This window comes from Herpailurus yagouaroundi, unplaced genomic scaffold, assembly GCF_014898765.1.
Source record: "Herpailurus yagouaroundi ecotype Mexico unplaced genomic scaffold, PumYag 186, whole genome shotgun sequence".
NCBI classification, from domain to species: Eukaryota; Metazoa; Chordata; class Mammalia; order Carnivora; family Felidae; genus Herpailurus; species Herpailurus yagouaroundi.
In genome coordinates, this window is record NW_024412417.1 from 26,958,461 (window position 1) to 26,970,789 (window position 12,329).

Here is a 12,329-nt window from a genome sequence, read left to right on the forward strand (position 1 = left end):
AGAGATTGCAGTTCCAAACTCTACCTTCGCTTCTAAAAGAGTAGAGATAGGACCAGGGAAAACAAAATGCAGATGGGTAAGAGAGACAAAGTCTCCTAAAAACCTTTTGCAAAACTTAATCTGCCAGACACCTGAAAGCAGTGGGCTGGATGGGCAGAAACAACCTCTAGGTGACACTTTGTCTCCACTGGATGTAAGAAGCAATCAGCAAGGGAAAGAAAAACTAATCGGATGAAAAGGACCCATAGAGACGACAGAGAAGTGATCCTTCTGGAAACCAAGGTCCCTGGCCAGCCATGCACGAGGGTCCTCCTCTCAATGCAGAGCTCTTAAGGACCAGCATCCTCAAGAGCTTGCAAGCTCACCACCTAAGGGCAGCCTCCCCTGGTAGCCTTGAGTACTTTCCTTCATGCACAATCCCCTGGGATTAAAGCTGTCAGTCCTGGTCTCCCTACTGTCAAAGAAGTTTGTTGCAGTGAATTGTTTCCTGTAATGACTCTAGGGAAGAGACTCTGTCAAGTTTATTAATTCCATCAGTGCTTGGCACAGAGTCTAGTTAAATGAATTAACAAATACACAGACAGACACACACACAGACACAGACACACACACACACACGCACACACACACACACACACACACAGAGCTTATACATATATAAGCTCTCTAGAGTTTAGTGAGATGCCTGGCTCATAGCAATCACTCGATACCTTCTAAGTAAAATCGGACTTTGAATCATTATAAAGTTCTGATTTTGTTTGTTTCAAATTTATTTAGATCTCTTGCAAAAGGCAGTCAATTGATGGATTTTTTTCCCCTCTGGTAGCCCCAAAAGAACAAAATAATCTTCTACCTCATAGAAGTTTGAAATGATAGTTTGAAAAATCTTTTCTCAAGTATTTCAATTACACTTTTTTCTTTCTGGTTGTTTTTGTCTGGTTAACTTTTTCTCATACAATGATGATCACCTTTATTCAAGCTGATTGAATAAGGATATATACCAGTTTTGTCATCAACATCCTAAATTATCTTTAATTCATCTGCAATCTAACTAGACAGCTAATCTTTGACCTTCTCAAATAGAGAAGGCCAGTACACATAGGCCAAAATGATTGCTAACATCATTGTTTTTTCTTTGCCATTTTTTAAAATAAATTATATATATTTTTAGCTTCTAAGGAACTAGGTGATAAGAATCAGGAGGAATATTGACACTTTTTTAAAAAATTTAAAATTTATTTAAACTAAAAAATAAAAATAGCTCACCCATTTTTCCCACCACTCCCTCTCTCCCACGAGAGAACTTAGATTTTTGTATATACATTTATATATACAAAATTTAAGTATTTTAATTTTTAATTAAATTAAATTTAATTAAATATTTTAAATTTTATATATGAGATAGGCCATATGGGATTTATTTTTTTCTGACTTATTTCACTTAGCATAATGCCCCTGAGGACCATCCACATTGTTGCAAATGGCAATATTTCCTTCTTTTTTTAATGGCTGAATAATATTTCATTATTTACACATACCACAATTTCTTTACGTATTCATCCATTGGTGGACACTTGTTTTTTTTTTCATATTTTGGCTATCTTAAACAATGCTGCAAAAAGCATGGGGGTTCATATATCTTTTTGAATTAATTTTCCTATTTTCTTTGGATAAACAAATTGCTGGATGATACCATAGTTCTAGTTAAATTTCTACTTTATTCCATGGTGGCTCCACCAATTTACATTCCCACCAACAGTGCACAAAGGTTCCCTTTCCTCTACATTCTTGCCAAATTTGATATTTCCAATCTTTTTGATAATAACCATCCTAATACGTGTGAGGCGATACCTCATTGTGGCTTTGATTTGCATTTTCCTGATGATTAATGATACAGAACATCTTTTCATGTACCTATTGGCCATCTGTATATCTTCTATGGGAAAATGTCTATTAAGACCTTCTGCCCATTTTTTAATGATTATTATCATAGTTTTTGCTATTGAATTGCATGATTTCTTTATATATTTTGGATACTAGCCCCCTGTCCGATAAATGGTTGGCAAATATCTTCTCCCATTCAGTAGGTTGCCTTTTCATTTTGTTAATGGTTTTCTTTGCTGTGCAGTAGGTTTTAAGTGTGATGTAGTCCCACTTGTTCATTTTTACTTTTGTTTTTTTGCTTTTGGTGTCAGATTCAAAATATCATCACTAACACCTATGTCAAGGAGCTTACTGCCTATATGTTCTTCTAGGATTTTATGGTTGCAGGTCGTTTGTTCAAGTCTTTAGTCTATTTTGAATTAATTTTACATATCGAGTCAGATAGTGGTCCAGTTTCATTCTTTTGCATGTGGCAAAAAAGCTACCTGGAGTCTTTTGTGGTTCCATACAGATTTTAGGATTTTTTGTTCTATTTTTGTGAAAAATGCCATTGGAATTTTGATAGGGATTATGTTGACTAGATTCACTAGGTAGTATGGACAGTTTAGCAAAGGTAATTTTTCTAATCCATGAGCATGGGATATTTTTTCATTTATTTGGTCTCCTTCAATTAATGTCTTATAGTTTTCAATATACTTGTCTCTCACCTCCTTGGTTAAATTTATTCCTAGGTATTTTATTCTTGTTGATGCAAGAATGGGATTTTTTTTTTACATTTAGTTTTCTTTTTTTTTTCTTTTTTTTTTATTTATATATGAAATTTATTGTCAAATTGGTTTCCATACAACACCCAGTGCCCATCCCAAAAGGTGCCCTCCTCAATACCCATCACCCACCCTCTCCTCCCTCCCACCCCCCATCAACCCTCAGTTTGCTCTCAGTTCTCAACAGTCTCTTATGCTTTGGCTCTCTCCCACTCTAACCTCTTTTTTTTTTTTTTCCTTCCCCTCCCCCATGGGTTCCTGTTAAGTTTCTCAGGATCCACATAAGAGTGAAACCATATGGTATCTGTCTTTCTCTGTATGGCTTATTTCACTTAGCATCACACTCTCCAGTTCCATCCACGTTGCTACAAAAGGCCATATTTCATTTTTTCTCATTGCCACGTAGTATTCCATTGTGTATATAAACCACAATTTCTTTATCCATTCATCAGTTGATGGACATTTAGGCTCTTTCCATAATTTGGCTATTGTTGAGAGTGCTGCTATGAACATTGGGGTACAAGTGCCCCTATGCATCAGTACTCCTGTGTCCCTTCGATAAATTCCTAGCAGTGCTATTGCTGGGTCATAGGGTAGGTCTATTTTTAATTTTCTGAGGAACCTCCACACTGCTTTCCAGAGCAGCTGCACCAATTTGCATTCCCACCAACAGTGCAAGAGGGTTCCCGTTTCTCCACATCCTCTCCAGCATCTATAGTCTCCTGATTTGTTCATTTTGGCCACTCTGACTGGCGTGAGGTGATACCTGAGTGTGGTTTTGATTTGTATTTCCCTGATGAGGAGCGACGTTGAGCATCTTTTCATGTGCCTGTTGGCCATCCGGATGTCTTCTTTAGAGAAGTGTCTATTCATGTTTTCTGCCCATTTCTTCACTGGGTTATTTGCTTTTCGGGTGTGGAGTTTGGTGAGCTCTTTATAGATTTTGGATACTAGCCCTTTGTCCGATATGTCATTTGCAAATATCTTTTCCCATTCCGTTGGTTGCCTTTTAGTTTTGTTGGTTGTTTCCTTTGCTGTGCAGAAGCTTTTGATCTTCATAAGGTCCCAGTAATTCACTTTTGCTTTTAATTCCCTTGCCTTTGGGGACGTGTCGAGTAAGAGGTTGCTACGGCTGAGGTCAGAGAGGTCTTTTCCTGCTTTCTCCTCTAAGGTTTTGATGGTTTCCTGTCTCACATTCAGGTCCTTTATCCATTTTGAGTTTATTTTTGTGAATGGTGTGAGAAAGTGGTCTAGTTTCAACCTTCTGCATGTTGCTGTCCAGTTCTCCCAGCACCATTTGTTAAAGAGACTGTCTTTTTTCCATTGGATGTTCTTTCCTGCTTTGTCAAAGATGAGTTGGCCATATGTTTGTGGGTCTAGTTCTGGGGTTTCTATTCTATTCCAGTGGTCTATGTGTCTGTTTTTGTGCCATACATTTAGTTTTCTGATAGTTCATTATCGCTATATAGGAATACAACAGATTTTTGTGTAGTGATTATGTATTGTACACCTTTACTGAATTTTTTTTATTAGTTCTAACAGTTTTTTGCCGGGCTCTCTTTAGAATTTTCTGTATATAATATCATGTTCTCGGCAAATGGTGACAGTTTTACTTCTTCCTTTACAATTTAAATGCCTTTTATTCATTTTTTCTTACCTGATTGCTCTCGCTAGGACTTCCAACACTATGCTGAATAGAAGTGGCAGACTGAACATCCTTGTCTTGCCCCTGATTGTAGAGGAATAGCTTTCAGCTTTTCATCATTAACAGGCTTATAATAAATGACCTTTATTATGTTTAGATACACTCCCTCCATATCTGCTTTTTTTGGGAATTTTTAATCATAAATAGATGTTGTATTTTGTCAAATGCTTTTTCTGCATCTATTGAAATAATTATGATTTTCCCTTTCTTATTCTTTCTTGTACCTTTCTTATTTTAATGCCTTAAAATCATGGCTTGGGTCCTTGGAAGCCTCTCTTGCTTGCCAAAGTAAATAAAATAAAAAAGAGAGACATATACAGTTGTGAGAATGTGAAGCCAGCAGACAACAACTTTGGAGTTTGCAAGACAAAATAAACCATACCTATTCTGGAGAGTGCATTTAAGGGTTAATTAGTTTAAGACTGAAGAGTGCTTGTAAAAGGCATTGTGGTACATGGGGGCTAATCAATAAGATATATATTTCATAAACATTTTAATCACCTAGTCCCAGTACTCCTCTCTGCCAAAACAGTGCTAGTTTATTTTTGTATTATTTATTTGCATCTATCAGGTTTAATAAAGTACTTCTTTTATTGTTTCAGTATCAATATTTTATCAAGTTTTTCTTTTTTCAGCAAATACAAATTGCATTTGCACTGAAACATTTCTATAGCTCAATCTTTTTAAAAATAAAAATGGCAAAAGAAAGAGTTATATAGTCCCAATTTATCAAGAAGAAAATAAAACTCAGATGGCTTTCAGTCTATTATCACGTAAAGTATGAAATATCAGGAAATGGCTTGTGTTTTATACATGTTTACTTTATATTAAAATGAAATTTTCACAATGTTCTTTAAAATACAATCCAATTAAATTTTCAATGTCTCTGTTTTCACATTCCTGGATGGAGCTTTTGAAAAGCCCACATTGTAGTAATAACCATAAAACCACCTTGCTAAGGAAATGCTACCAAGCTTAGAAATAATATCTTTATAGTCTGTGTGGGAATACAGAAGTCTAGAATCTTCAGCAGGTGATTACACTGATTGAGTTCTCATTTCCTTCCTGTCGTGTCCTTTTTTATGGAGGACACATTCGGAATTGCACTTGGCTGCTAAGTGGGTAGAATGAGGGAAGCATGAATCTATTTGAGAAATCACAAATCACAGATTATTTGAGAATATTGAGCCTAGAGAGTTTGAGGGATTTTCCCCAAATCATAGAGCTGACAACAGGTTCAAGTCCCCAGGTCTTCTTTGCAATAACTTCTACTTCCTTGATGATTTCTTCTGTTCGTGGGTAATTCTTAGCCTTCTGCTAAGACTGGGGCCAGTTTTTCAGGGACAGCCAAGACATTTTACTTAGACATGGTCAAGTCCATAGCAACTCACTTCTATATGACACTGGTTATATGGCAGATATCATGCTAAGAACTTTTTTTTTTCAACGTTTATTTATTTTTGGGACAGAGAGAGACAGAGCATGAACGGGGGAGGGGCAGAGAGAGAGGGAGACACAGAATCGGAAACAGGCTCCAGGCTCTGAGCCATCAGCCCAGAGCCCAACGCGGGGCTCGAACTCACGGACTGCGAGATCATGACCTGGCTGAAGTCAGACGCTTAACCGACTGCGCCACCCAGGTGCCCCTAAGAACTTTTATAGACATTATCTCTTTTACTCTTCATAAGCACTCTGTAAAGAGGGACTCCACTAGTGTACTATTTTACAGATGAGAAACTGAAAACCACAGAGGCCAGATAACTTGTTCAAAGTCACACATGTATGGAAGTGGTCAAAGCAGAAACTGAAACTAAGTCATTCTGATTTGAAAGCCCATGCATTAAACCACTTTACTACATTGCCTTTCCACACAAACAAGAACATGCCAAACAGAATGAAAATACACATTATTATTTTAAAACAAGCACATTTTCATGTCTATTTTTAAAAGACAGGTACATGTGAACAATGGCAATATGAAGTGTTTCTGAAATATGAGTTCAAATTTTGGGAATGCAAATCTCAAGAACTCAGTACTTTATTTATTAAAATTTTTTTTCTTTAATGCTTATTTATTTTTGAGACAGAGAAGTGGGGGAGAGGGAGAGAGAGAGAGACAGAGAGAGAGAGACAGAGAATTAGCAGGGGAGAGGCAGAGAGAGAGGGAGACACAGAATCCAAAGCAGGCTCCAGGCTCTGAGCTGTCAGCACAGAGCCTGACAGGGGGCTTGAACTCATTAACTGTTTGAGATCATGACCTGAGCCGAGGTCAGACGCTCAATCGACTGAGCCACCCAGGTGCCCTGAGAACTCAGTACTTTAGTGTCTAGGGATGATCATGGTGGTTTTACATAAATACACCCGTTCTGCAGGTAAAATATCAAATGATGTGTAAGACATGTGTAGATTATTTTTGCACAGGTATTAGCTACTATTTGTAAAATCCGATTAAGAAACTGTTGCCAACAACAGCTAGCACTGGGGAGCTGAACCAGTTCTTTAGTCATGTCAGTGATGTTCTTGTAGCTGACAGAATATTTATTCCCAGAGGTAACTGCTATAAACTGCATTTTGCCCCTTCAGTTGCTACAAGCTTGTGATGGTGAGTAGGCGGAGAGGACAACCTGTAATTCAGGATGGTTTGGAAGCTGGTTGCCTAGGAAACTGGGAAAAGTAACATCATGCCCACCAATACTGTCAACAGGAGAAAAGATTTTTTTTTTTGATCCATGTTGCTTTCCAAATACATATTTTGTGACTTTTGTAGGGCCATTGGTCCTTGGTGGGCAGTGCATGCCAAGCGGGACAAAGGTTAGTCAGAAAGGACGGGAAATTCTTTATAAATATTGTGCTGACAGAATACTGAGGGGGAAGAGATAATGGTGTAGTTCAAATGTTTATAAGATGACAAAGTTATCAACAGGTGAATATTTCACACAATGTGACATGCAAGCAATTCTTAGTCATAATTTACATCTAAATTTATAGCAGTGAAAACTTACTTTTTTTTAACATAAAAGTTTTGTTTGCTGTAACCCACTCTTTGCTGCTTTTATGCTACTTACACCAGAAATTTTGGTTTACAAGGGAGTAGTTATTTTCAAGGGTAGCACTTGGAAATTCACAAATATTTGATGAAAATAATTTCTTAATATTTTAAAAATATGCATATTTAATTTTTTGTTTTTAAATGTATCACACATGTACACATATACATTTTATAAGTGTGTATATGTGTGCACACTATTTAAGTAAATCATGAAATTGCTGATTTTAGCCTATATTGGGTCTATAAAAATGACAATTTTATATATTTCAACTTATAAATAAATAGCAGAGATCACAGAAGGTATTTTTTTTTCTTGTCCTTCTTTGCTTGGGTCCCCATTCCCTCTTTTTTCATCTCCACCTTACCCCTACCCCATATCAGTACTACCCTACCCTTCTTATATATCCTCGCCCTATTCTTGCCTCACATGAATAACCTAGTATACATCTCTGGGCTCACAGAATCATGACCAGGTGCAAATATGTCTGTGCATCTATGTATGTGTTAGTGACAAAAACTTGCGGTGTAGAATCTCAGGCTTCCAGATTAATTTTTTCCCATTGATATTTATAGCTAAATATTCTCTTTCCTGTATTTGAATACTGCTTATCTTCTCTTCCTTGCACTTATTCTTAATGAATCTCAGCCTAATTTTAAGTAGTTTCTTCACTTTTGACATTCATTCACTTGAATTCTATTTCTCTCATATGTGGTAGCAACAGCTCACAAATGACTCAAGCTGCAAAATGTGGCAACATGTCGCACAGATGGATTAGTAATTATTCTCTGGTTTCCGGCTTTGCATCCACAGAATAACTTATTATTTTGTAAAGTAAAGACTAAGGAAAAATGAAAAAGAAATACTTTGGATTATTCTACTGACCCTAGACCCAGAATTTCTTCTGCAAGGAAAAATGTCTTCCTCCAGCCATTTATCTGGTTTCCATCTGTCAGAACCAAGTTAATGATTGGTTAGGCAATGGAGTCATATGAAATGACCTTAGAATTTATGTTATGGATGACACTGTTTGAAATCTTAAAGATGTACAGCTTCACTGAAGATGTGATAGGAGACTTGATGCTCTCACTGTCAGCCAAAGATGACTCTCCCTCCCTGCTACTGCAACTGCCACTGAATCCCATGTTCATCTTCAGAGACAATATTTATTTTATTAGGCCATTGTGGCAGATTTCTGCTTGGTATGGTGGGCAGATTCCCAAGGTGCTGGGCAACTGGGCTATTCTATGACTACCCTACTCTGAGTTTTCTTACTAGAAAGTGAGTGTTGACAGAAGGAGAAGGAAATGAAGACTCAGTGGTTGGAGATTTATTCCCTCTTCTCCAGTCTGCACTCACCCTCACCCCTCACGTGCATCTGTTCCGGACCAGGATGTTCTTTGGCCTCCACACAAATGCTACCACAAAGGGCTATTGCCCTTGGGCTACAGTCACTTCTCTTACTTGGAAAGGAAAGTGCTGTATAATGAAATAAAATGTGAATTCCTAGGAGTTTGGGGGTTGAAGTTCTCTTGGGATTAACTCAGAAGATGCCATTCCTGAATTGTCATTTGTTTGCCTGATAGAGTTTCCTTGAGTGAGTCTTTTATCCTTAGCAGAGGATACCCTGGCCAGGGAGAATATGGATCATTCCAGTTCTTGTAGGTATGATTGAGGGCTGTTATGTATTTAGAAGCTGAGTCTGCCCTTTACCTGCCTGTCAAAAGGGCTTCAAAGCTGCTGCACCAGGAACTGTTTCAGATTACAGACTTCGGTAACTAATGACCCATGACCTCCCTTCAGTCGTAAAATCCCAAAATGGTCCTAGGAGAGGAGAAGTAAATCCTGATGGCTGCTGAGAGGTCATCTTAGAACTAAATCTCAAGAGAAATGCTTTTAGGTTGAGAGAGAGAGAGGGCCCCCTCAAAAAAAGGAAAGGAAAAGAAAGGGGAAACATGAGACTATTGTACAGAAAGGTGTCTGCAGTTCACCCAGGTGTGTTCTAAAGACCAAACCCCCACATCAGCAATTAGCAGGAAACCTTTGAGCTCTTCTACCTCTGAGGAAGCACGATGGAATCAGATAGCATGGGAAGCGTGGGCACACACACACACACACACACACACACACACACTTCACCTGATTCTACCTGCCGGTCTCCCTAGGAAAGGAGTTTCTGGGGGAGAGAGAATGAGACCAGCTGACAGTCCAAGGAGGCCATAATTTTAGCAGACCTACCAAGAACATTGATGTAGGAGGCTTGTTATTCTAAATCCCGGAAGCCTTTTTATTTTTTCGTTGGAAAGTACGTGAAGGGTTGTAATGCTGCTTTGCTCCCCAAACTGGACAGCGAGGTAAACAAGAGCAGCCACAACAACAGTGAGGAGCAGAAGCTGTCATCCTGACCACCATGGAGTTTCTTGAAAGAACTTATCTTGTGAATGACAAAGCCACTAAGATGTATGCCTTCACCCTAGACAGGTAACAGACATCTGTTTCTGCTTCACAATTTTCTGTCTTGACTAATCAGTAAACCCTTGGGTCCCACTGCTTCAAAATTGAGAACTTTTGCTGTGCAACTCAGAGGCATTTTGTAAAATTTGGTAAACTTTTGACTGACTTGTATAATTCAAATCCTGAAGAATTCAAGATTTAATTCCTTAAATATCCTAAGTGCACAAAGGATACATTTTATTAATATATTTTTCATCTGTAGTTTATCTTCCAGAAAATAGGCATATATATGATCCAATGTGTTTACCTTTCTTTTCTTCAAGTTATTCCATTTTTAAAGTCCTAGGTAAATTTTACTAAATTGCATTCAGAAAAAAATTAAGGCTTTTAAACTATGTGACTGAATTGTGATTATACTGATCTTTAAATTAATTGCTATTTTCTTAATCACAAAATAACATAATCAAATATATACAACTATAATAAATATAGCCGAATTTAATGTGATATATAGTTCTAGTTCCATTTAATATCTCCACATTACTACATGCAATATATTCATTCATTTTCCCCTTATTTAACTACTATTGATTAAATACACCTGGATATATAACAGGAAGAAGATATTCCTACTCTCAGATCTCTGTCCTCTTGAAATTTTGAGTCTAATGTGGAACCTATATAGGGAATAGGCAATTACAAAACATCATGCAAGTGTCATTCTGGTGGTGTTTAATGAGAATATCTCAAAGAAAAGGTATTAGCTAGACTTTAAGGGTCAGAGAAAGCTTTTCAGAAGTGCTAGAGTAAGAACTGAAAAATGAAAAGGAGTTAGAGAGTAAGGTTAGGAAAACTCCACAGAGAAAATAGGGTTAGAGAGAGGGAGGCAAACCATAAGAAACTTTTAACTATAGAGAACAAACTGAGGGTTACTGGAGGGGAGGTGGGTGGGGGATGGGCTAAATGGGTGATGGGTATCAAGAAAGGCACTTGTGATGAGCATTGGGTGTTATATGTATGTGATGAATCACTAAATTCTACTCCTAAGACCAGTATTATAGTATTTGCTAACCAGCTAGAATCTAAATAAAAATTTGAAACACACACAAACACAAAAGAGAGAGAGAGAGAGAAAATAAGGTTAGGGGACATTTTCCAGACTGAGATAATTGCCTGGAAAAAAACAGAGACATATAAGAATAAGAGTTTGGTGTATTTGGGGAGTTCAACCTGAATTAAGAGCAAAGAGAAACATGCTTAGTACATATGGATGAATGAATGGAAATCTGAAATGAATTCATGTTAGGAGCAGAGCTTAAGAGAATACATATCCACTAATAGTATGTATAATGTTTTTGTTTGTTTCGTGGAACCAAATTAATATTCTAAAGAGTAATAACATTGTGTTTGAGAGCATCAAATGTTTGAACAACAGTAAAGGGACTTTTTATAGGACATTTATAATTTTGGTTTAAAAATATATGATAGATTCTAGCACATCTATTATCTCACATTATAAAAATTATTTTTCTTAGAAAAATAATATTAGATGTGATTTATTAAGACCATAAATAACCAAACCTCATTTTAGGTCAGTCAGAAATTAATTTTTTTTTAACTTTATTCATTTTTGAGAGACAGAGAAAGACAGAGCATGAGCGGGGAAGGGGCAGAAAGAGAGGGAGACACAGAATCCGAAGCAGGCCCCAGACTCCGAGCTGTCTTCACAGAGCCCAACGCAGGGCTTGAACTCATGAACTGTGAGATCATGACCTGACCAAAGTTGGACGCTCAACCGACTGAACCACCCAGGCGCCCAGGCAGAAATTTTAGACAACCAATTGTTAACACTACGGACACTATTAATAAAGCATCTCTATGTTATTAAAATAACACTATTTCCCTTCTCATTAAAATAGACCATTAACATTCTGTTACACAAATAAAGCCAATCATTTATAGTTACAGGGTCTCTTTCACTTCCTAAATGGGTATGATTTATGGTGATGGATATGGTGATGATAAAAACTGTCAAACTCATTTTAATTTTGTTTTCATATAAAAACAGTTAAACCTGGGAGAGATGATTTATCCTGATTCCTGATTTATCAGTTAGGAACCTGAATGCCAAAGAGAAAAACTGCCTTTCTTAAGGTCAGATATCTAATTATGACAGAGTTGGGATCTGGATCCATGCCTCCTGTTTGTGAATTCAGTGTCTGCTACCTCCTCCATATCTCCTGCACACACACTTTCATCTTGTGCCCTCCTGAATCCTTAATCTATTTCCTCCTGAGGTCACATAGACTTTGATTTCCTCAACAATCATTTTATTATTCGTAGTTCTGTGGGTCAGGATTTCCTCAAGGCCCCATCTGAGGTCAGTGAGGTTTGCTCATGAGGGTGCATTCTGCTGGTGTCTGAACTGTGCCAAAATATACAAGATGGCTTTGCTCACATGTCTGAGAGCTTTGT

At 37.4% G+C, this 12,329-nt stretch overlaps 1 protein-coding gene across 1 annotated transcript in view; it reads left to right on the forward strand.

Annotated features, from left to right (window-relative positions):
- The first annotated feature begins 9,438 nt into the window (after nucleotides 1-9,438).
- Nucleotides 9,439-12,329, forward strand: part of SLC30A8 (solute carrier family 30 member 8) — a 47,351-nt gene continuing 44,460 nt past the window's right edge. The window contains exon 1 of the mRNA XM_040494857.1: nucleotides 9,439-9,881. Coding sequence (XP_040350791.1) covers nucleotides 9,811-9,881 — 71 coding nt within the window. The 5' untranslated portion in view covers nucleotides 9,439-9,810. The remainder of the gene's footprint in view (nucleotides 9,882-12,329) is intronic.